This window comes from Erpetoichthys calabaricus, chromosome 17 (assembly GCF_900747795.2).
Source record: "Erpetoichthys calabaricus chromosome 17, fErpCal1.3, whole genome shotgun sequence".
NCBI lineage: Eukaryota > Metazoa > Chordata > Cladistia > Polypteriformes > Polypteridae > Erpetoichthys > Erpetoichthys calabaricus.
The window spans coordinates 44,542,398-44,569,379 of record NC_041410.2 but is presented as its reverse complement, the minus strand read 5'-3'; the positions used below and the strand labels follow the sequence as shown (position 1 = coordinate 44,569,379).

At 37.5% G+C, this 26,982-nt stretch overlaps 1 protein-coding gene across 7 annotated transcripts in view; it reads right to left on the bottom strand.

Moving 5' to 3' along the window:
* Positions 1-12,785: 12,785 nt before the first annotated feature.
* The window catches only part of LOC114667840 (neogenin-like), a 434,801-nt gene continuing 420,604 nt past the window's right edge, over positions 12,786-26,982 (bottom strand). For all 7 annotated transcript variants that reach the window (XM_051920818.1, XM_051920819.1, XM_051920813.1 and 4 more), the window contains 3 exons: positions 20,080-20,331; positions 16,862-16,998; positions 12,786-13,458 (listed from right to left, as the gene is read on the bottom strand). In XM_051920818.1, coding sequence (XP_051776778.1) covers positions 13,375-13,458; positions 16,862-16,998; positions 20,080-20,331 — 473 coding nt within the window. In that variant the 3' untranslated portion in view covers positions 12,786-13,374. The remainder of the gene's footprint in view (positions 13,459-16,861; positions 16,999-20,079; positions 20,332-26,982) is intronic.

The window sequence follows — 26,982 nt, the reverse complement described above, 5'->3', positions numbered from 1 at the left end:
CAAAATCAACAACAACAAACAACAAACAAAAACCACATGTGATGAAGTCCATGAAAAATGGCAACTGATGCAATGAAATGATGGAGGTAGATAGTCCAGAGATCAGCAAGCTGTATGTGAATGTAAAGATCAGTCCTACCGGTATTTCCTGATGAGATGATGATGTGTGAATGGGATCAGAAGCGCTCCTTTCTTCGCGTGTTGACAGCAAATCCTCATACAGTCCTCACGAAGCAAAAAGACACCAGACAGTCCACACACCCAAAACAGGAGATGAACCAGGACAAAACAAGAATCCACAGGTAGAAAATAGGAAGGCAGACAGATAACTCAAGACACAAAACAACAAAAAATTATTTTCCTCCTTAGTATAACTGGCCTCCTTTTAAATCTCGCACCAGCCTCCTTGACCCCAGCAGCCCTTGCACCCTCAGCAGGCGACCAATCAGAGCCACTGCAGGGACTGCTGGGAGTTGAAGGTTTCACTCCCCAGTAGTGCCACTACAGTCTAACACGTCAACACTTAGTGTGTTAGTGGGAGTCCACTGGGAATCTCATTTTTGAATTTAATAGTTTGTGGTGGAGGACATTTTTTTTTTCATGTTTCAGGCGGGAGTAGAATGAAACCTTTAGATCATGAGTACACAAAATACATGGAAATTGGTGCTACAGCAGAGATGTTGAATCTTGTTAATTGTAACAGTGGCGTCTCTCCAAACCACAAAGAATGACAAATTCAGTTGCAGTTATTCAAGAGCACAAGTAACTCAAACCTAAATATCAACAGAGGTGGTGTTCACAAACAGAACATAAAGATACAAATTCTGTGGTGAAAAGGAAAACTGGCAGCCACAGTGTGCCTTCCTATTCTGGTGTTTATTTGGTGAGCAGCCTTCCTCATTTTCTCACCTCACAAACACCACATATACAGTAGTCACTCACTTCTCGTTTTCTTAATTGTATTCTCCACAAGCTCAAACCATTCTACCTCAGTTTCAGTAATTTTCAATTAGTTCACTTCCAGAAATGCAGGGCTTGCCACTAGTCACAGATGACATGTTGGATTTCTGCTATGCACCGGTGAACTCTGAAAAATGGCTTCATGGGCATGTGCTGGGTTTCTTTAATGTTAAAATGAAAACAGACCTCTACAAAATGGTCTCAATCAATTACAAACATAAAACACAAAATAATTAAATTAATAAGTTGGTGCCGCCAATTGGTTCCAGAAGTCACGTGATGAGTTCAATGGAGATCCCCTGTGTGAGAGATAAACTGTATGTTTAATGGAGTATAAATGCACCTGATTTGTAAGGTCCAGCTCATGGCGAGTCAGTATGGTGAAGCAGCCTATACAATGAAGATAAAGTAACTGTGTAACCAGTACAAGTCTCTCTATTATAAAAGAAAATCTTGAAACAAGACTTGCCAAGAGATTTTTTCAAGTGAACTATTTCCGGTTAACGGCCCACGCCCACGGTCCTCTCAGCATTCATTTGTGTGAATGCTTTTGTTAGACACAGTTTACTGCACTCTCTGCTCTTATAAATTTTTACGTTTTCCTCAGTTTAAGTTCTCAAAAAAAGAAGACTTATGTCCAAATCTTATTGAAGAATTTCATCCCGAAGGGTTATCAACAGAAGAAATGAATACACGGGCAATCCTAGCACAGAGAAATGATGAAGTCAAACAAATTAACGTGAAAATTGCTGATCGGTTACACAGCAAATTGGTTAAATGCTTACAACATCAACTTACAATATCATGAAAAGTATCCACAACCTTTAACACCGTCCAGTCTTCCACTGGCCGAATTACTGTTGAAAGAATGATGTATCGTAATGTTATTGCGTAATTTATGTATGAGTGATGGGCTATGCAATAGGACAAGATTAGTTGTATTCAAAATTGGTCAAACAATTCTGACATGTAAAATTTTAACAGGCGACAAGAAAGGTAATGTAGTACATCTTCCACGGATAACATTAGACACCAAAGGAGATCTTGCCATTCATATTAAAACGTTTACAGCTTCCCGTTAGAATAGCTTTTGCTATGACAATTAACAAATCACAGAGACAAACATTCGAAAAAGTCGATTTACTTATTAGAGAGAAAGAAATGACAGTCACTCACAGGCAGTTATACGTTGAGTTGTCACGATGCAACTCCAAACATGGAATCAAAATTCAATGCGATATTGACGAAATGTTAATTCCAAATATTGTTTTTACTGAAGTTTTACAGTTTAAGTGTAAGCTTAAAAAGTATTTGCGTGTTAATTTCAAAGTCAAACAGAACAAAAACGTGTAACGCAACAAGAAGCAATTTTCTTTCAATTTATTATTTTTACTATTTTTTATTAAGGTTAATTACTCTCTGTAATGTAAAATAGTTCTATTATGTATATGTAACAATTTCCATGAAAATAATCTGTTTAAATTGTACATCTGCATCCCAGTACGTGAGCGGCAGAGCTACGAAGTAGCTAGCGCACAGTGCCCCGCCCAGGAGTGGGCGAGTGAAGTGAGCAGGGGCAGAGCCCCCTAGTTATAGAAAATTATATTCTTAAAATTAGTAATTTACATGTACTAGAAAAGTATCATAAGCACATGAGAAAGTAAGCATTCTTTTATTCTATGCATTAAGATGTAAGAGTTAGGATTAAAAAGACTTATGCCCACATATTCTTTATTATTTTGTATGAGCCAGAAAGGCAAAGGTCAGACATGCTAGAGAGCCAAAGAATTGGCCCCTCGCTTAGAGAATGGAATGTGAACTCTTTGGTTGTAAATCATGGTAGCAAGCACTGAAATAGTAGGGGAAGAGAATAGCCCTCATCAAACAGATAAGATGGACAGAGCGGGATCTGACACCCCCTCAACTAAGAATTATTGGTGGAATTAATTAGAGGCAGGACTAGAGCAATGGAATTCTAGAAGTCAGATGAGGAAGAATAATGGCTGAAACGAGAAGAACTGTGACAAAAATAAAAGGTGGTCATTGCTGGGAGCTCAATGTTCCATCTGAGTTGAGTCTGTATGTGCAACATACAATAAAGCCTGATTCTGCTGTCTGTCCCAAGACTCCGAGTGCCTTCATTGGGGCTAAGGGTGCCTGCGCCAGTCTGCTTCAACAAGGTCAGGTGATGGAGACAAGAAAATATCCAAGTAATGGAATATTCCTTGGAGACCAGTTAAGTCAAACCTTAGGAAATTAGCGATTAGCAAGAAGATGACGACTATTGAAGGAGACCACAAAAAGACCTGTGATAACACTGAAGGAGTAACCAGCTACAATACCTCAGATTAGAGAGACTGTTGTCTGGGTGCTTCACCAGTTGCAGCTTTGTGTGACAGTGCAAAAGAGGAAGCCACTGATTTTATATATTGTATAAAAAAACAAACAAAAACAACATCAAACATGGATTTTGCCAGAAAGCACGTTGGAGACTCTGCAGTCAGCTGAAAGAAGGTTCTTCAGTTTGATGAGACCAAAATTTTATTTGATTGCCAAACAGCTCAATACCATGCTTGGCATAAACCAATCACTGTGCATTATCAAAAACATGCTATCCCCACTGTGAAGCAAGGTGGTAGCAGCATCATGCCATGAGGAGGCTTCTGCAGCAAGCCCTAGAAGACTTGTGAGGGTTTACGATAAATTAAATTTAGAAACAAATCATGGGGGAAAACCTGATGCAATCTGCAAGAAACCAGCACCTTGGCAGAAAAATTGTTTTCTAGCAAGACAACGAGCTGAAGTATAAGGCTAAAGCTACCCAGGAATAGCCTGAAAACAGCATTCATATTTTCTGGATTGGCTAATTCAGAGAAGCAGGGCTGTTTATACTTGGCACATCTGTGTTGCTGCAAGCAACTGTGCCTTCAGAATTTTGTGGCTGCATGGTCTCATATACATCAACTATTTATCAAGCATCTCAGAGTAAGAAACAGTCCTAACTGGCTGATAAGTCTTAGAGTGACACAGATTTGGTCCAATTCTTAGGAGGAGGATAAAAAGTATTTTATGAATTTTCCTAATTCTGGAAACTACACCTAACTCCACTAGGAATTAGGAGAGCTCATGTGCGGTCCTAACTTGCTAAGCTGCCAGAAGATGCCATTTAGGCAGAGATCAGCATGCACATTCTGGAAAAAGTTGAATGTTTTTCAAATGCTGAACAACAATGGACTCCTAGAAAATACAGATATGACAGAGATGGAATAAAATTCACAACAAGGTTTGTTACATGATTGATGCATTTACACAGAGAAGTCATGAGCTTTCAGCTGAAATGAAAAATGTTTGTAATGTTTCGATTACTGGCCATAAGGGCAATACAACTTTGCATTAGTGATAATTTGGGTATGTTGCAACCAACTGTTTCCCAAATTCTGCATCAAACGTTGAATGCTTTTACAATGTGCGAATACGCAGATTTATATATTTCACCACCACTCTATGTGAGGTAACATTTAAAGCAGGCTGCATTGTGTGAACAAGTCACTGGTTTTCCTGGAATTGTTGGTGTAATGGACAGCATGCAGATACAGATCATGGCCAAGTGTAGCTGAGTACTAATATGTGAATCACAAGCAGTATCAACACATAGGTGTTCATACTGTACTCCAGTAGCCAGTATATTACAGAGAAGATAGATGGGGCTGCATGGGTGATTCACAGGTATATGGAAACTTTGCATTCCATGAAGCCCTGGAACATTTGTTTTACATTTTACAAGCTCAGGAAGTTACAAGATGGCAGGTCGAGACTCCTGAGGCATTAGATAAATGAGGGAGATCGAAGAGAGAGGCACGGCATGTGATCGGGAACGCTGAAAATGTGCACACAACTTCAGAAACAGCACATGAATAGTCAAGGCATAGGAAAGGCACTATATAAATAAAATGTATAATTATTAAGGTTAGTTTTAGTAACTGTCATGTTATACGGCATATCCTTTGGCTGTATCAGCTGGAAAGCAATTGCTCTGGAAGTTCAGCTGTGATTCATTGATTGCTAAATAAATAGGCCCGTTTTTGGGGTTTACCCTCATTCAGTGCATGTGTCCTGGTGTGTCCATCTCAGTGCTCATTACAGTACCATTCTTGCTGTTGTTATGAAGTGCCTACCTCATGACTCCAGAGTACTTCATGAGAGTACCATAAACCTTTTATAAGAACACTAGCCAACCTGCGGCGTAGCATACACCGCATAATTATTTATTGATGGGGGAACACTTCCTGAACGACACAGATGTCCAAATGGGGTGGGTTTGAGGATACGACTGTGAGTGAATGAAAAATGGAACTCTGGAGAGAGCAACATACAATGTCCGTGACTGAAAACTGGTTTTGGCAGATACAGGCATATCTTTTTGAAAGTTTGTCACTGCACCTTATTAATTGTCATTGCAAATGCCAATATAACAGAAAATTGTCTGCGTGTAAAAATAAAAGGCAAATTTGAATCTGATGGGGTCAGGGAAATCTGGGGAATATGGACAGTTTGTGAGGTAGCAGCTGCGATTGTTTTACACTCTAGTACATTGCGGTGAATGCTGGTAAAAGTCAGTCTAGCGCCTTTACAGAGACTTCTTGCTGGCAGGAGGTTTCTGAGAAGCATGACGACTGAACCAATTTTAAGTTTGAGTTGGAGTAAGACTGCTAAGAAATTCTTCGGGGAATGAAAGCTGATGTGTGGGATCGTCTGACGATGGAGTCAACGCTGGTGGAAAGTTACTTCGTCAGTAGGGCTAAGTTTCAGTACCTGTTCATTAAGGTGTAGCGAGTCTTCGTTGGTGACGCTTAATATAGCTAGCGTACTGAGTTGTTCCGGAGTCACAGTTGAGAAGTCGATGTCGCAACATAGTTGTTGAACGGGATCAGAAATAAAACCGAAAAGAACAATGAAAAGTCAACGTGGCTCAGAGGAGCACGTGGACTGTAGCAGAGACAAAAGCGACTGAGGCGGTGTTTGGTGAGGTGTTGCGTGCCTCAAGAGCGAGGGTGGACTCGGGAGGAGGGTTAGAGTTGGCGGGTGGGGCTCTGTCGTGCGTATCCCATGGTCTTAAGAGTTGGTGGGCGGGGCTCTGTGAGTTGGCGGGCATGGCTCTGTCTTGCGTGCAACTTGCTTACCATGGCCTTAGTGAATTATATATATAGATAATTATGTCCTTTTGATTAATATTATTATTGTCTTTGTGCTGAAGCCTTAATTTTAGTATCAAAAAACTACAAAGTATTATCATGATCTCCAGAGAAACTATGAAACATCTTCATGACTGTCATTTTGCGATTCAGGGTGCCATAAATACATGATGAAATTCATTCTCAAACAAAGTTCTACTTAAAAACGGGCTGTTCACTCACAATCTCCATGACACCTGACAGAGTTTGAGCAGTTTTACAAAGAAGAATGGAGGAAAAACAGCACTGTGAAGATGTGTAAAGCTAAAAAGACCTGAGCACACAGACTGAAGGCTGTCATGGATGATAAAGGTGCATCTACTAAACACCGTCTTGAAGGGGTGAATAAACCTATGCGATCAGCTATTTTGTGTTTTATATTTGTAATTAATTTAGATTATTTTGCAGAGACTTGTTTTCACTTGAACATTAAAGTAGTTGTATAATAATAAAATATGAAAATTTCCCTTTGAATTAATTTTACAAGCACCATAGTTTGCTTTGTATATTTATGGGAGAAAAAAACAAAAAAACAAAAAAAGACTTAGCTGATTTTTGATTGACATCTATACAGACTAAGCAGCCCATTAACAGCAACCTGACACTCTTCTAAAAACTCTGAAAGTTCTCCTTCTCTTATGCCAAATCAAATAATACCCACTGTATTCTGAGAATGGGATTGGGTGTCATCTTAGCATTACAGTCCTTAAAAACTATAACTTTTAGAAATTGTAAACAATTCTCCTTTTGTTACATTACATAAAATGTCATAATACAGCATAACACTCTGAAATCATAGCTGCATCAGGCCCACTCCTCCCTTGGGTAATTGTCAGTCCTTTGCAGATACAACAGATATTTCACAAACCAAAAAAAGATTTGGTCTACCCTGTAAGACTCTATACACTCAAGCAATGTGGTAGCGTCTCAATGTTTACGGACTAGTTACGTTTCTTTAGCATTTTCATGTCCAGCATTGCCATCTACTCCTGCCTTTTATAGGGAAACAACAAAGCAACAGGTTAATCTGATGGGAGTATCCAATTGGCCTGTGTATACTAGACCACCATGCCATTGTTTACGTTACCACAAACATCGTCCAATCTTTCAAATTAGAAGACCCAAATACAGATCCTGCTGCATGTTTAATTAAACAGCCAATGACAAAGGGTCCAAAAGCAGTGAAATGAATGGAAGCCTTACTTACCTGTAGCGGCTTGGCCCCTGGCCATCTTGTTCTTATTTATCTTGCTCTGCAAAGAAGCCCTGGCTTTCCACAACTGACCTTCTTCAATACCACTTGATTAGTTTTATGCTGCAGGGTACTGAAAAGAAATACCAATTTTATTGTTAAAGCTGTTAATGAATTACTAAATGGTCCCCTGATAGTAGCCCCACTCCTTTCTGATGACTACTACCGCCTAACAAGTGCAGGGATTGAGTTTTTGTAACAGCTGTTATTTCTGAAGTCACTTCAGGCCCATTTATACTCGGGCGCAGACAGCTGCAGACATGGTCGTGCACACAGGATGTACACCTTGGTCTGTTTAGAGTACATGCGTTCAGTGTGCAGTTACAGAATTACACAACTATTTTCTTTGCCTTTACATATTGATCTTGCAGATATTTCAGTTTCTGCCTGCACAAACTTTTACCTTTGCCCAGGGTCTGGATGATTTCTTGCCATGAATCTATGCACTTTTGGTTGTGTCTGTGTGCTTTTAATGTTGGATTACACTGGTGTGGGCAGCAACAAATCACTTTACACACCTGTCCCTCGAATGAGTCCATGTTTTCTTGTTATGCGTATATGCAGTCAATGTACACAGGACTGCATCGACAAAAAAATCTGGAGGCATATGGTCACTGATGCAGACCCTTGTGGTGATGAAGATATGCCAAGTATAAACGGGTCTTTATTCTAACAGGCACAAGTGTAGGCCTGCTTTTCTGGCACAGGCATGTGGATCACACAAGATGGATTCTTTATGTGGTAAAATGGACTGTGTGTTCGGTGCCCATCACGTGACAGCTGCTTACAGAGGGTCTTCAAATGCTACAAGTGGTTTAGTAATTGGGAATGTTTAAGAATTCACTGCTGAATTGAAAAAACTGACTGCATATCCATGCACAAATAAAACCAGAGAAAAGGTGACCAACCTGGTTTCTTAAAAACCATATTAACATGCATAAGTCCACCTTTGGAGTTCTCCATTTGAAATAAGATCCAGTGTTGTAAAAATGACCTAAAAAAATAGATTAATTCACATACACAGGCTGTGAGTCCGAAAACAATTATGGAGCCTGTAGCTCCCCAGAATGTGCTGCTGAGTTTAGCACTGTACGTTCGACTCATCAGCATAAACTTACTGACTTTTGAAATAATGAGAGATTATTTCAACCAAGAGAAAGAACAATACAATTGCCCAAGCATCTGCCTCAGGAAATTTCTTTTTGTGGATGCCTGCACCGTTTTCTACCCATGGCTGCTGGGTCTAAAGTCTAAGCTGCAGACACCATTTCAAATTTATAACATTTCTTCTACTGCAGGTACAATACCATGTAAAATGAAAATTCTAAATTATGAAAAGACCCAAACAGGAGCTGAAGTCACCGAGTGCTGAGAATAGCGAACCACCACATTAATGATACACTGGACAGATTTCAGTCCAAAGCACAGACAATGCAATAAGTGTTGGTGAATCTTTACTTGGACCTCATCTTCAAACAATTTTAAAATATCACAACTGGAAAATAATTGTCATTTTGAGAAGAGTACAAATAATTGTATTAAGTTCGGAATTAAAAACAAAAGCGGAGTTTATTTCTGGAAGCTTCCAGCACTATAAAAAGAAACTGAAGGATGCCAATGTCAGGACTAGAATTTGACCTTCATTACCCCAATGGAAGCCACAGTGTGAATGAGGGGAAAGGTCAGAGGGCAGTGAATTGACAAGCACGTCCAAAAATTCAAGTGTAAATGCATTTCTGTTGTTCATTACCAGGAAGGAGACAAGACGAGAATATTTTACAAAGTGCAAAATGAAGGTACACAAACAGAACAGCAGAGTGCAAGCCCACACTAAGGACGAGAAACAAAATTGTATTATTTTAAAACCAAAAATGTTTAAAAATAGAGCAAAAGGAAAAAAAAAAAAATAACAGCTGCCAGTTTCTAAAGTAGAAAGCTACCGGTACAAAAAAAACTTAACTTTAAATTTATAAACACTGTATATGTAAGAAATGTATTCTGAAAAATTGTGACAAAAGTGCATTACAAGTCTCAGTTGTTTACAACATAACAGATGATTTCTTTCCAACAATCTTTCATTAACTGAAATACTCATAATTAAAAGGTTTTACATACATAGTTCTATTATCATTCAGATGGGCATACATTGTAACAAAAGTGATATTCACAAAATAATAACCAGCAATACAGTTACAGTAATTCTTTGGGTAACAGGGCTGCAGAGAAAAAGAATATCACGTTCACTTTTGTTTTGTTTTTTCCCCCCACTGGTGAAATTGTCGACAGAGTTATTCAGCTTCTTCATATGTAAAGCCACAAGCTGACAGTGTACCACTGCTTGGGAGCCCCTTCTAAAGACTCACCTTGTGTGTCTTTTCATGGTTCTGTACTTAAATATGACTTGTATCCCAAGGTTAAGAAGCAGATTTATTCTTTAGAAACAAAATTAACCGACAATTCATTTAGTGGTGATTCAGCAAAGAAATAGCAAATATAAATCATACAGGGACGACAGATCAATGGTTTGCATACCTGTGTCTTTCAGAGCTAGTAAGACATTTTATTGACGTTTCTTTGATTCAATGCTGGAGACCTGCGGATTTCGACTTCCCAAGCATAAATTTGGAATAAAAAATCTGAGGCAGCTTCTTCCCCATAAAATACAGCAAGTGAGTGCAAGAAATCAGAAGTGTCTAAAATGGCAGAGAAATATGTTTGTAGTGATAATGTTATGTAATGCACAAAGATAGTAATCCTTAGATAAAGTGACAACGTTTGATAATGATATGGTTCTTAAATAAGTACTTTCACTACTCTTATGGTCTACCTTGCTTAAAATACTTTGATAATGTCATGTATATGTCTAACTTGCTCTACTTGACGCTGTAATCTGTTTGCCAAAAGGCGTGTTGCGAGACACTGAGGTAATGAAATTATTATCCAAAACGCAGTTCAGCATCATCTCAGCATTGTCGTCTACACCCAAATTTACCATGGCATTTAAAATTTGCCATGCAAAGGAAAGCAATTTTATTTTTTATTAAATATAAAAAAGTAACTGATATTCATATCATACACATAGTTATCTACCACCAGCCATCCGTTTACTTAAATTAAAGGGTAGTGGGAGATAAACTATGTCTATATAATAAAAGGGCTGAGCTGGCACTCTTTTAAGAGAACACAAACATTATTGCCTGTACAAGCGCAAAAGTGGATCCTCATCTTGTAAAAATCTACACATTTTCTTGTCATATATACAGCTGAGTGAATATATAAAGGCTGTACACATAACAATCCCAAAGGAGTCAAAGTGTTGGCTAACAGGCATCAAGAGCTACAGACGCTAATGTATAATTAAAGCTTATGCTAATAAATGAAAATGTAAACTAATATAATCTTAACATTCAGGTACAATAACAATGGACCCTGTTTTCTTGCCAGAATCTCAAATATACAAAATGCTAATTTCGCTTACATTCAACTTTGTGGTTAAAAATATATTACAAAATTCTTTTATCTCTTTCAAGTGATGGCATGTTGAAGGCTTACACATGACAAGTGTGACCACCACATTTATCAGACTTTGAACCCTGACTAGGAGTCAAGTGCTGGGGAGCTGACTGAGGCAACTAAGTCCATCCATCCATCCATTGTCCAACCTGCTGAATCCGAACACAGGGTCACGGGGGTCTGCTGGTGCCAATCCCAGCCAACACAGGGCACAAGGCAGGAACCAATCCTGGGTAGGGTGCCAACCCACCGCAGGACAGGCAACTAAGTCTTACCGCTTAAAGTTAGTTTACACAGAGACAAAGAAATGATCTTTACTTAACTACTGGCAAAAACCCCAGCCCTAATGTCTGTAAGGTGAAGCCTTCTTTGCATAATGGTACATTTTTATCTGGTTTCTGTATAATAAATGGCATGGTAAAATGTATTCCAGCCAAAATGTATATTTTTCTAACTGAAGTGTTTAACCTCAGTCAGAGGGATTGAGTTAGCACCTTAATTTCTAAATGACAAGTACATTTACGCATAGGTATTCTTGTTTTACATGACACAAATAAGTTTGCATTAAAATAATTAGTTTAATTATTAACTGAAGTTACTGACTTGGGACACAGAATGCTGATGGAATGGTGAATTCTCCCTTTGAATGCATTTTCAGAATATGTAATATGCACATATATACTGTAAATGCAGTACATCCTGATGTGCATATATATATATATATATATATATATATATATATATACACACACACACATATATGATGTGCATCCTTCAATTTTCCAAATACGACTGACGTGATCACCTATACCATGGTACAAGTTCGGTGGTTATACCTGAAGAACTCGTTGTAAGACATCAAACAGCATGGCAACAGAGTTTAGCTACAATACAAGAGTAACGGACTCAAGTTAGTGCAAATATATGAGATACTAGGGAGCCTAAGCTGCATCTCTCAGTAAGTTACAAGGGTTGCCTTCAATTTAAAAATGTGCATTTTGGTTGTATTTCCTCATGAATTTTTGAAAGTAAGAACAACTAAAACATGTGTAGCTTTGATAATTTAAATGCTTAAGGTGAATGGCCACTACAGATGTAGATATTCCAGATGTAATTATTAAAAAAGGAGTAGAAAAATTGTTTCTTTTGTAATTTGAGATGGAGTATTTCTGCTTTTTCCCCATGTATTTTGCATCGCCTGATGTTTTCATCTTTAGGTGTCTTAGGCAGTGTTAGATAATGTAATGTGTGCATATACAGAAAGAGAGATACATGCATGCATGCATGCACGCACGCACACACACACATATCACATACACTATATGCATTTGATCGCACACGGATAAATGGAGATTATCTTGCTAATTAAAAACTAGTGGCATGATTACAATATTTTGTAGAGTATACAAAATATGCTGCTATGGGTTAGAACTGCCAATAAGGATAACAACCTAAAATAAAGTCAGTTATGTTTTGCTGAATCTGTAAATGGAAACACTCTTACTCCACTGTTCAATAAATGCTACACTAAAGGCCGACATGTGGAAAAGGAAACTGATGACAAAAGGTAGGTGCTTTAGATTGTTTCCAAACAGAGCAATGAAAAATGAGGACCACAACAAAAAGTCATCACAAGGCCGTCATTAAGAAGGGGAACTCCCACCTTAAATTTAGAAATAAAGAAACTATAAGAATTGTAATTTTCTTAGAGATAAAACAAGGAAAACCATATAAAAATGATGATGGAACCTGGCTGAGAAGACGCATTGTAAAAACAAGACAAGTCATTCCTGGATCCAAACAACATCACATAAATGTAGAAAGACTGAGGCAGTTTATATATATTTATATTCTATGTATATAAAAGTAATAAAAAATAATAGCAACATGGCACAATATATAATGCAAAAAAGTAAAAACATAACAGGCACATAATTTGCTCCAGATACTACTATACATGATGACCCAGCTACAAAAAGTAACAAAAAAGGGCTACTTCAGGTGTTCAGTTTAAAAGAAATACAAATAAAAAGGACACAAGTAAAGAGACACACTAATGCAAAATGTCCAAACACTGTAGATCAGTGCTAAAAGCACTGGAAAAAAGAAAAAAAATCTTCTTAGAATTACAAAATGGCATGTGTCCAAACACAGTTTTCATGGTAAACAAAGATAAAACAACCCTTTGCTTTTAATGTTTTTTCTTTTACTATCACCAGCTTTTTCATCTCTTCTTAAAAAAAATACAACAACAAAATGCAAGCCATCTCTTTTAATATCGTCTCTCCATCTCCCTGAGAGACGTAGGGCAAGGCCAAGAGGTTATTTTTATTTATTTTTTTTTTTATGTAGTTTGTCTTTTATTAATCCTGTGTGTTGTGACATCTAACAAATTTCCTTCTACAGCACATGCCACACTCAAGCTGTTGTGATGGTATTCAGATCCTTCATCAGTCCCTCCAGGTGGGCCATTTCCTCCGTCAGCTCATCCGGCTCGTAATTCTAAAAGAAATGAAGAAGGTTACCACTGGATAGGAAGTGTCAAATGATGGGCTACTTGAGAAGATGAGCCCCGTGTTAGTTCAGTGTAAAATTGAAACGACAATGACATTACTGTGGAGTGAAACGAACAGACCATTTGTGACCTACCAATGTCAGAGAACCATGTAGACAGCACACACACATCACAAAAAAAAAACTTGTATCAGTATAAAGTAGAAGAAGAAATAAGCAAGAAAAAAAAAGGATTAGAGAGAAAGAAAGACCCAAAGGGGCAGCTGACTGCACTTGGGGGAGAGCAGGAGCAAAAAAGCATAAAAGGCTTTACACAAAGTGACATTTTAAAGTGAAATCTCATACTTGCTGCTGTCTGAGTTTTCTTCTAAAAATGCCAAATTAAACAAAGGATTCCAGTTTTTAAGAAATAAATAAAATGTGACATTATTATTCAGAAAAAAATATTAATTTTAATTCCAAGATTCCAATTTAAGAATGCATATTCCACTACTTATTCCTACCACTTAGGCGATTAATCCTATTCATTACATATTTCAACATATCCATTGACTAATTTTCAAACCAACTCTGTCTAATTCAGGCTCAAAGAGACAACAGGCACAACAATGAAGGCAATAATTAAAGGAGTAATCTATTCAAAAATTTTATTTTTTTTTTAATGTTAACTGCCCAGTGTTGTTTGTAGTGATGGCCAAAAAAAAAAACTTATTATCAGAGATCTCAACATTCCTGATACAAATGGACCCAGCTTGAGGAGTAGCAAAATATTAAAACGTCCATAAAGAGAAAAATCTCAAATTAGGTGTGTCACATAATACAGATGTCAGGTTTCCAGGTATTTCTGGCAAAAATATGATTAAGTAAACCACTTCTAGAAAATAGTCTGTTCCACGAATGAGAGAAAAGTGCTCAGACAGGGTCAAGTGTGAATTGAAGACTCGCCTCCTCCCTAATTTGTTGCTCATCAAACCACAACTACTATACTGCTGGACTTTTCAATGTCACTTTGTGAAAGTACACCAGTGAATTAACCTGTTTGTTGAAGCATCTCATTTATTCACAAAAGTGAGATACTTTACAACTGATAACTCTGTCACCTGCTTTTCTTTCGTTTTTACACACTAACTGAACTTCTCTTTCAGACCCCCCTTTACAATGTTAATATCCCATTAACTAACATGGCAGCCAATAAATAAGCTATTACAGGAGGGTTCATTGCCAATGAATGAGAGGAGAGGTGGGTCCTCAATTCAAAAGCTTGATCCAATTTGAACGTGCTCCTCTATCATCATTCAAGTTGGGTGTCCACTAGTGCTGGGCGGTATACCGGTTCATACCGAAAACCACTTTTTATTTTTTTTATGATATGGATTTTTCTTATACCGCAACACCGGTTTAAATTGCCTAAACGACATTCGGAACGTGGCACAGCGGGAAACTGTTCAAGTGGGGACCTTTTTCACTGCTACACCGCTGAACACAGATTTGTTGCACTAGGGCTCTTTTTCACTGCTACACCACCAAATAGTGGGCGCCACATAGGTATGCCGCGCTGTGAAAATGGACAGAGAGCATTCCGAAACTGAACTAAAAGTAAAGTTGAACATGATGAACAGAAGAAGGAGTCACGTCCGTCGCCTGGAGATAATTTAGTTTTAAAAGGTCAGATGTGTAAATACTGTTTTTATACTACTGGATAATACTGCAAGCCAAGTTGTACTTGTTTTTGTACTTGCTAGTGTATGTTTTGCTTGTATTCATCCTGCGATGTGGTGGCGACTCGTTCAGAGATGGGCGCAACTCTGAATGGATGGCATAATTAAACATGTATAACAAAGATATTTTTAAAGTTCTGAACACTCCGTCAGCTAAGTTAATAACTAGTTTTAATTTCACAAAGACGTTTATCGTGTGGTGATTGGTAATGTGGAGAAAGAAAAAGGAAAGATAGGAACTGGGGTTTTGGTAGAGAGCAGGAACATCATGAAGTAAATGGATTCTGCGCGGTGACTGCTGCAGGCGCCTGCTCTTAGTGCGGAGGAAGTCAGTTTAAGAAGCGTAGTGATTAACGACTGGGTCGGGGAACACTTAACACAAAGTATTTGATGTGCTGCATTAACTTGTGACGGGGTTTGAGAAAATCTAGTAAATTAAACATTGATTTTAGGATGAAGTTTAGTTTACAACATTCTACTTTAATTATAAAATAAACTATGAGAATAAAGTGGAAAAGTTGACTTTAATCTTGACATAGTCAACATGTCGAATTTATTCTCGACATATAGTTTGTTTTTTTCTTCCGTGTCCATATTTTTTTTTCTTCACAGTGGCCCTAATGCGCTTCCATAGGGCTATACCACAAACAGCATTATAAATGCAAGTTGCTGTTTTTATTATTTATGTATATAGCTTAGGTTGAAGCAAGGTCCATATTAATGCAGTTTGCCTAAATGATGGTACAGTTGGTAAGATGTCATCACCAAGTTGCACTTGTTTTATTTTAATTTGGTGACTACTGTATAATGCACCTGGGATTGAAGCCTTGAAGTAATAGTGCAACTATCAGTAATACTATTATGTATTTTATTGCTATTATTTATTAGTTTAAATATTATGCAGTTTAATGATGGTAAAATTGTTTAAAAAGTCACTTTAACATGTCAGTGGACAGAGATTGTTAACATTAACAGAAAGTGTAGTTGGTTTACAAAAAATATTTGCTATTTATTTCTTTTCTAAGACGTGTTCAGTGCAATCCAACTTTTGACAAACACCTCTGGATATTTTACTAAGTCTAAATGCCTCTTTGGATGGTTGAAAATATGTTGTCAAAATCATAGTTTAAGCTTTTGCAAAATTTGTTCAATTAAAGGTTCTATATTTTGACTGCATCTGTCATGCAATGTGATTCCTTCTCTTTAGTGCCACCCCCTTGAAAACTATCACTTTATGGGGCCATGCAAACCTGGATTAATACTTGTGTGCACATTAAAATGTCTTTTTGTACGATGTACAATTCTTATAACAGTCTAATAGGTTATTCTTAGCCAGTCTACTGCAGTAATTGCAGTGGAAAATGTGGTTAACATCCACTCATGCATGGGGAAAAAAATACCGTCTAATACCGTGAAACTGGCAGAATTTAGAAAAATACCGTGATATAGAATTTTGGTCATACCGCCCACCTCTAATGTCCACTGAAGAGCACCGTATCAGGAATTTCAGGATCTCCATATTTCATGGACACATGGGATTAAAAGTTTTTCTTAGGTTTCAAGACAAACAATGCGGGTAAGTATATACTAGGTGGAGAATTCCTATAATTATACAACAATGCATCATCACACTCAAGAGCAGGGTAATTTAGAAATACCACTTATAGACTTACACTCTCAACTTCTTCCAACATTTTGCTAGTTTCAGGGATGTCAGGAGCACTAGGAACTGTGACCGGCATTGGGGAACGTGTTCTCCCAAGAGTCCCAATGGATGCAGTTTTTACTGAATGCAGTTGAGGAGTTGTTCCTAGTATAGAAATAGAAGGTTGGGTACATTATTGTGTCAAAATAAAATAAAAAATAAAAAAAAGAAACCTGAAAATGTAACCGCTGGTATTTATTTGTCAATGCGTCTAAACTGCAGAACTGTTAAAAGGCATTCTCTTTCACTCTTTGTATTTGCCTGCACTTCCTTCTCTGTGTGAAGAGTAGAAGAATAAAGTAGTCTGTAGCATCAGCAGTACACAGAGGCTTGCAGAGTCATTAAAATGCATCTTTCCATCAGTGGGGTACATAATAAACAAAACCTACTTAGACAGGACTTATTAATAACTTGAACTTGTGTCAGGGCCGTGCACCATGTTTATTTTGTTGGGTGCTTTTACTTTACAGCCTTGCCTGGCAGGGATGGGGACTCATACTAAGTTAGGACCTTCATTGGTTACAGTCACAGACTCACACTGTGCTTCTGGCCCCTTCAACAGCACTTGTCTCTCTGAAAAATAATGTTTTCTTCAGGTTGTGACCCTTTTGAGACATCTTGCTATGCTTACTGTGCTGGTCCCTTTGGAGACATTTCATTGTTGTACTTTGTTCTATTTTTTTTTAATTAAACAAAGCCCATTACACTTATCTTTTTTGAGATTTTGTATTTTCGGATTTTTCTGCTTCTGACATTTGCTTCTGTTTATAGGATTACATCTTTTGGAATTGCGCTTATGTGTTTTTTAAATCTGATATATTTTTCCTTTTAGTTGTTTGCCATAACTTTTCACTGTACTCCTGTGTTAAATGTGTCATGTTATTGTTATCCTGATATTTATTTTGGTCTACTGTATTATTTATTTTTGGATGATTTTTTAATGAATCATTCCTGAATAGTTTATGGGGTGGAGTTTTGACAAAGTTTTAATTTTCCCATTCCAGGAAATCATAACTTGTACCGAGGTTGTGTTTCTCTATGTTATTCACCCCTTGAAGGTCTCCAAGTTCATTGCTTTAATTTAGGTACTGAAAAAATTCACCTATTACTCATTTACTCTTACGTAATGAGACCTTAACAAAGGATTTTTTGGGTCTTCACAGCACTTACAAAACATCAATACATTCATCTCTGTGCAGTGTGGCATATTGACATAATGGTAAAACTACGTGCCTATATGAAAGATTCACATGTCTTATCATAAAGATGCAACATCATGAGAAATGTGTCTCAGTTAGGCCACCTCAGACCACTCCAAAGTGACATTTTGTTAGTAGGCCACATTGCAGAGATGAATAACACTTTACTCATGCATTATAAGTGTTATGAAGACTCGAACAAGCCTTTGTTAAGGTCTTATAACATAGAAGTAAAATACTGTCAGTAATAGATGCATATTTGCAGTACCTAAAGTGTTACCAGAGGACCTTTTGCAAAAGCAATTTTTAGGCCAACCTTCACTCTGCTTATAACTGGATTCTTATTTTTAAATATGTTTGCAGCTTTTTAAAATTTTTTTTACTGCGTTATTCTATTTGGATGTGAATTCTACAAGTACTCAAATAATTCTTGTAGAAGGATGAATTAATTTTCCTTTATCAGTTAACATTTTGCCGTTCTGTTTATTTCAGTTTGTTCTGCTTATTTATCCACTGTGGTTTAAAGTACTCCATAGGAAATATGACATCAGTGTTGTAGCTTTTTTTTCATCATCATCATCATCATCACCACCACCACAATTCCCCATGTGTCTGCTTCCGTTATTTTAACCGTCAATATTTGGATGCAATTAAAACAGCAAATTTAAACCAAAGAGTTAAAAGAAAATGAAAAAAGTACTAAGCATTAAGTGTAAAATCAAAGTTATTACAACTATACTCAGCTTTTCACTTTCCTTCCTGTTAGTACGACACTTAGGTTTCATTGAAATGCACATTTTATGGATCAGTAAAACTAAGCATGTTACATTTTATTTACTTTATCTAACCAGCTACATTTAAGTATCCTGCCCATTGTTCATTGAGAGAGTGCAAAAATGTGAAGGTCTTAATCCAAAGTAATTATTCAAAGATGTCTCTGGAATGTCCTTAGGACTACAAAAAAACAGCAAAAGGCGGCCAGCCAATTTAAGTGGGGATTTCAAATAAAACGAGGAATAGGTCCCTGTCTATGACTATGACAGGTGGAGTGGTGGCTCTGAGGCTAGGGATCTGCACTGGCAATCGGAAGGTTGCCAGTTCGAATCTCGTAAATGCCAAAAAGGGACTCTGCTCTGTTGGGCCCTTGAGCAAGGCCCTTAACCAGCAATTGCTGAGCGCTTTGAGTAGTGAGAAAGGCGCTATATAAATGCAAAGAATTATTATTATTATGAAAAAAGCCACAGAATTACACTATGTCCTATTCTATGTTTCCACCCTTGAACAGATTCCCCTATAACAGGATATTAATGCTGTATTCAATCACTATTGGACTTTTCAGAGGTGACACTTCGCCTTCCCACTTGCACTGGGTTCACCTGAATTTCCAGTAGTTCATTTTCAGAGAAGCACAAGATGCTGATCATTTTGCTAATCAATCTTTACAAAAAGAAGATTGATGATTTCTTATTATTGCCTGAAAATCAACCCAAAAAAAGAAAAAATTTTTGGTCATCATGCTATTATTTTTTATAGAAGTGACTGAGGTTAACATTATGTCACTGCCTGGCTTGGCTTGAGTTGTCAAGCTAGAACCTACCAATTGGAAAAGCACTCGCATAGATATTTTCTGTTCATCCCACATCACATGAACGTGGAATGAATAATCATTGGGTTGTGGGGAATCAGTTCTAATCCCAGTGCCACTGGATATAAGGCAGGATTCAAACCTGAAAGGTTGCCAAGTCCATCATAGAGTACATTTTTCTCACAATATGCCAATAGAGAGTCAACCTTTCATACATGTCTTCTGGATGCAAGAGTAAATCCCACTCAGACTTGTATAAACTCCACAAAGGCATTGCTTGGGTTAGGATATGAACCCAGTGCTGACCACTATGCTACCATGCCATCCCTTGACAGGAATATCTTCTAAGAAAATCTGTATATACCAGTACAAAAGTCATTAAAATAATAAACAGCCTCTTACCTGCCTGTGCCAACAAAGGGGTGCTTGGCAGAACAGGAGATTCAAATGAAGTTCCACTAGAATTTGGTACTGCAAAGCTCTTAAGCGGGTGGGAAGGACGTACATGTGCAGTAGGAGGATTGCGGTTTGTTTCCTCCTCAGAACTAGTACTCAGAAAACCCGTCCCAGTGTCAGGATCAGGGTGCTCCACACTGCATATTGACTGACCAGGAATGGACAAAGGCTCGGTGCTGGGTGTGTTCCTCACTGATTCTGTAAGAAAAAAAAAACAAACACTCAGTACAGACTGAAGAGTAACCAGACCCCCACAACTTAAACTAAGTAAATGAGAAAGCATTAAGAATTGTTAAGATTTACACACATATTAGTTGGATCATTTGGGTACAGAATTGCATAAAAAGACCAGTGCACTATTTTAATATGTTAATTTGTTAATTAAGGTTTGTTTAACTCTGAAATGTATTGTTGAAGTCTTTAAATCTTAATGAATCATATGATTTTGGTTTATTTAAATAAAATTAGCTGTTCAAGAATGTAAATGGCACCAAGGCAAATCTAAACTTCTACCAAGTCTGTTTCACTTTAACGGGCTTATTCAGCTAAACTGAAGGCTGAAACCACTGTGATGTGTGTTGCATGGACATGTGACAATTTTAAATAAATAACCGTGCCTTGTGTAGGTAACAGGCACCAAGTAGGTGTGAGGGTGGGAATAACTGTTTGGAGTGGGTGCGAGAATGGTGGAGTCCTACCCAGGGATCCAAAGTACGACTGTGGGTGTGTGAAGGATGACGGGAGGAGGACCAACCTTGGACGATCTGGCTAGAGCTGTGTGGGTGGCTAAATTGGCAGTCAGGTGATGAAGTTTGCAGCTGTTAACTTTTTCCCCAGCTGACCAAGTAAAGGGTGAGCTGGGCAGACGAAGGTGGAGTTGTACTGGACTCGTTTGACTGTGCAGTAAGGACCCGATGACTACTGTATGTGCTTTAACCTCTGCTTTTAATGAATTTATTTATTACAACTGTGCTGGCTAGAACTGGCTCCAGCAGACCCCCGTGACCCTGTAGTTAGGATATAGCGGGTTGGAAAATGGATGGATGGACAACTTTTTAATCTCCACTAGCACCTTCATTTTATTGGATTACACACTGCAGTATTGTTACTGCTTGTTTTGAAATTGGATTTTAATAAAAGCACTTGGCACTTTTTCACCATCCCCTGGCTTTGCTCGAGTGTTCTCATCTGCTGGCTCATCCCATCATGTATCGACAGTGTTGGGTTCAAGAGGCTCCCAGAACTAAAGTGGGAGCTGGAGCCTACATGCATCGCCACAACAGGGGTTGGCACTGTGGTTTAATGCTGTCTCTCTTCCTCCTTCGGCAGGAAGTAAGACTGATAAGCCACTCCACTGCTGATGCCACTTCCGTTGTCTGCCCTACTGGACCTGCCCCTTCTGGCCAAGGGACTATTTAACCCAGCACCCAGACATCTTATTCTCAGCTCTGTTTGGAACTTGCATTTGGAAAGATGTCACCGCAAACTATTGTGTGTTGCATTATTGTGCATTCTTTTAAATTATGTAGGATCACCAGGGTGGTGCCACAACTCTTTCACTTTGTTGTGTTTCCTTCTACAAAACCATCCAAATTTAGTGTTATCTTTTTGGTTTCTGAATTACAATCAAACTTTACTCCAACAATGGCCGTCATTTTAATTCCTGCTTGAAAGCGTTACAGACCCATTAGCTGTGGGTCTGGACTAGATTTATGAAAAATGTACAGATTTTTTTTCCTTTTAAGGAACTGTGACCTCTCCACTGTGACAAAATCCTCTGTAGCAGAAAATAACTCACACAGAATAGACATAGCAGGGACAGAAATATGAATTTGATCAGAATAGCAAGCATAAAGAATTGGCTACTGTCTCTCATTACAAATCATTGCACAGACCGTGAATACCAGTTATGTATGTTATACCTTAGTTCTAATTTTTCAGTTTTATTTTTAAATGCCCTGCTTTTGATGAAAGACATTTGTTTACCTTTGTGTTTCCATTCAGTAATGTGGTAATGTCATACAATACACTATTACAAGGCCACATTATGTATTGGCAGTATTTCATATCAGAAAATTCATACAAAGTAATTTTGTCTAATTCAGCATTTCTTCAATCAGTATTTTTTTCTGTGATCCTGCCTATATATAGTTATACCTTTAATTTCTGAGCTATTACAATGGAGATGCATAATAGTGTTATGTATACTAAGGATTACGAAACAGTTTGTGATCAAAGCTTTTTTTAAATTAATTCTTTGTAGTGAGATTTTTTCAAAGCACCTTTTTACCTGAAGATGACATAGGCACCACAAAAAAAAGTCTTTGTACATTCATTTGTATTTTGAAATGAGAAATTTTACCAAGAAGCTTGAATTGGGTAATCTTGCTATTCATTCGGATGCTGACATTTAGGAGTCACTAATTTATTTCTTCAGAAAATACTTACTTCTACTTGAAAAGATTAAATTAGGTTTCATTAATACAAGACTCCAAACCAGACAACAGTGAAATGTTTTCGGTGACTCAAAGGCAGTGATGAATTACAATAGTTACAAGGAAGTAAACTTACAAGTGTTACAACAGGAACTTGCTCCAAAAGATTTCTTTTCATAAATGATATATGGTTTCCTTCCTTCTGGACAATTAAATTCTCATTTCATTGATAACTAGAATATTTTCTCTTAACATTTTCAGAATTTATTAAAGGACAGCACTTAAAATCAGATTTTTTTTGTCTAAAATAGGGTGGTACTACTACATTTATTCATTTTTGCCTTTAAAGACAATAATTGAGTATTCATCTAGATGATAATACTCAGAGCTTAAGTTTATAATTATGTGCACACCAAGCAACACAATTCTTGCATGTATCTCACAAACTATCATAACTATCGAACTATCATAAAATATATACGGCATACAGCAATCACGTATTTGTCAGCTCAAAAACTGTCCATGAATCTCAGCAACACAATAACAACAGACAAAAAAGGAAAATCAATACATCATCATATAGTGAATGCAACATATATAAAATATATACAGCATATAGCAATAATGTATTTGTCAGCTCAAAAACTGTCCATGAATCTTGCAATTTGAGTGCTAAAGATTAGGACCCGTTTGCCATTACAGTGAAGAAAGAACTTGCTGCACTGTTCAATGCCTCAGCCATCTTTTGCAGTTTGTTTTCTGGAATAGCCAGTGTTATACACATTCTGAACAAAAGGAAGCTGTATCCCAGTAACAATCCATTCTACTGTTACCACCACCTGCCAATATTTTGCAGTTCTGAGCTAAGAAGGTACAATACCAGGACGGTATATAACCTGTGAGTCCAGGCTTCAGTGTACACCTGTACAAGCTTGCAAGCACAGATAGATACATCAAGGCTCTTCTCATACATCAAACGTAATAAAAGCATTGGTGAACCTCAGCTATAGCCATGTCTGTTCTCTTATACAAACTGGAGTGTAATCTGCCAATTTTAAGAGAGATTTGTCATCCTAGCACCACTGGGCTGGAAGTCAAATGTCTTCTCTGTAACTTGTCTCATTGTTGGTGGTGACCAGGTCTACAGTGTTGGTGTCATTAATAAATGTAATAATGAATGTGGAAATGAATTTGGTCATGCAGTCATAGGTGAACAAAGAGACAGCACACTCAGCACTGAACCTGTGGGGCTCCTGTATGGAAGATTAAAGCAAAGGAAACAATGGTGCCAAACAGTGTAATGCTGTGGTCTGCCCTTAGCAAATTCAAAATTCAATAGCAGAGGGTGGAAGAGAGGTGTAAAACCAGAAGAACCTAGGAGCTTCTTGAAAAGCTTTGATGGAACAGCAGTGCTAAATGATAAGCTGTAATCTATTTAAACAGTGCTCTGGTATGGCAGTTTTTATAACCAACAGGTTCTCTAACATTAGGTTTCCAAATTTATGTTACAAGTTGAATTTGAATTTTAGTGCACACAGGCAGCATCAGACTTTACTATTTCTATTTGTTATTGAATGGCTTGATGTCAGCAGGGTCTCTTGCTGATTGTGTGCTGCAAGCAGAGCTCTAGCTGTATGCTCGAGTCAATTTGCTTGTATACCATCACATTATTTTTCTCAGTAAGTAAGATATTGTAAAAAAAAAAAAAAAATATATATATATATATATATATATATATATATAGGGAAAACAAGGTTTTTAACTTGTCTATGACCTAGAAGACAAATTGTTCTGAAATAACCATCCAGTTCACAAATAGTTTACACCATATTTAAAGTGCTTATTGTTTATGTTTCAATAAATAGACTGCACAGCAGATCTAAACAGATTCATACCAAAGAGAAGCATAATGGAGCTGTAGCAACACATAGACTGACGGAAAAAATGAATAAAACACTGTATCTTTACTGTTTATATCTCCAAAAAGAGCTTTGAAAATACATGAATAAATGAATACATCAAAGGCATAATGTCCAATTAAATGGGTTTTTTTTCTTAAAGTATTTTAATTAAAATATTCTTCTGGAAATAATAGCATCAATGGAAACAGAATATGTAGTTTGCTAGCTGTTGAGCGTGTGATCCTTCTGCTGCCCTTAAAGAGACAAAAATAAAGGGAAACAGGAAAGTGGTGACATGTAGAGGTGGACAGTATCATATCTGTCCATGTTCTTCATATGTCACCGGGAAGAAGACATTTATCACCAACCTGATATCAAGAAAGGTTTCTCAGTATGACAGAAGGGAGAGGGTGCTGTAGGGAGTACAATGAGGTGCAGAAAACAAATGTCAATGGGGTCTCCCTCTGGAGCCCAAGCCTGTATTATGCTTTGTATTTTATGTAAATAAATAAACAAAAAAAATGTAAAAAATGCTTACCTATAGGAAATTTTCAATACTTTGCTTTTAAGAATTACTTTGCTTTCTTTCTACAAATAAAGCTTACCTGAGGTCAATGTGTGTGACAACAATGTGGAGTCTGGCTATTGAGCTGCTGTTCTGTCCTGAAAATGAGCAATTGCAGCTTAATTATGTGCTCACGGCAGATGACTGTATTTAACCAAAAAGGTCAGCCAACAGTACAGTCCTTTCATAGATTTTTAAAAAATAATTCTTCCCTCTGGAATGATTCCCTTTTGTAGATTATAGAAAAAATTAAAAAAAACATACATATTGTGACAGACGTCTGGGGCGTCTGCACAGTCGGGATGTCTGGAAGGACCAGGAGAGGACCAATACTTCCCCCGAGACATGAGAGGGCAACTGCCCTGGTTCACATGTGCGCCACACGTTCAGAGCTGGGAAGCTCCACCTGGTTGGGGCATGTGGCCACCGCCAGTGTCTGCCTAGACGTTCCAGGAGACGTGAACTGCAGCACTTCTGCCACACCCGGAAGTGCTGCAGGAAGATCATCAAGAAGCACCTGGAGCACATCTGGGTACTGTGTAAAAGGGGCCACCTCACTCAAGTCGAGGAGCCAGAGTTGGGAGGGAGTGTGACGAAGCTTACAAGAGAGGAGTGGAGGCGGCAAGAAAAGAACAAGAAGAAGGAAGGACTGTGAGTAATTGGTGCATTGTACTTGATGAAACAAATAAAACGTGTGTGTTTTGGAAATAAGCTGTCTTGGTGTCTGTCCGTGTCGAGGCTGGTTCCCACAATATACAGAGACAAAATCAAGATAAGGGTAACATGGTTAAGAGTATAACAACAATTCTTTGGCCTCTCTGGCAATAAATAATGAAAATCTCCTGTAAGGAAAATTATACTTTTTTCCACAAATTCAAGTAATACTGCACGTTCCTATGGCAGCATGAAACAGAAAATAGAGTAGTTTAGCTAAAGATTAAATGATGCTGTATAAATGTGACAGTCTTCTTAATCATTATAAATCATATTAGCCCTTGGCTAGTACAGAACACAGTCTAGACTAAATCACTAAATAGACCTGAATTTAACCTGCTTGAGTCCAAAGGAATCTTTATAAAATAGTTTACAGAAAAATACAGGCATTCCATCCATCGGCACAGAAAAATGTGCTTCTAGACAAACACAAAACATGGCACTTTACTGAAATATAATGTTGCATTCAGATGCTATAAGGATTTTTGAAATTACTATTTACAACATCTCAGCTTTAATTTTTGTAACATTCATGTCAGTTTCCCATTATTATTTTGGGGGCAAATGTGAGGCTGCTGTTGATCAGTCAGTGATCTGCATACCAAGTGACTAAAAATAAGCTGTTTTTTCTGCAAATAAAAACCAAAAGGCGTTAAGTGTGTTATCACATTACTCCAAATACAACTTGACCAAAAAAATTGCATTTTTGGCAGATTTCGTTATTAGTTGTATTTTATATTACTAAATGAGGGGAAATGTTAATGTTAAATCATGACTTTGTAAATGTGGGAATCGTGCTGAATTGTCAAACTGGAAGCTACCGCTTTCACACTGATAAACTCATATTTGCAGTTTGTCCTACAGCACATTAATACAGGGAAGCCTTACATGTACTCCTACCATGGTGGTATCAAAATGTTTTACAAATGATACCTTTACCATTTTGGTCTTCTCTTCGAATCAGTACGCAAGCCCAGTCTAAGTGGACCTGGCTTAGCTCTTTTGTCAATGCAGTTCCCTCCAGTGCTTTGTATGCCTTACTGCCAGCTCTGCAGCTCAGCACCACAATTCTAATTGTATAAGGGTCATGGTGTACATTTAAGGAACATCTTCCACTTAACATAAGTTTTCATTTTAATTTATTAACTGTAAAACATAATTAAACTTTAAATACAGTATATTTAAAACAGAATTATAGAAATTCAGGGTGGACTCTAATAATAATAGTAATATC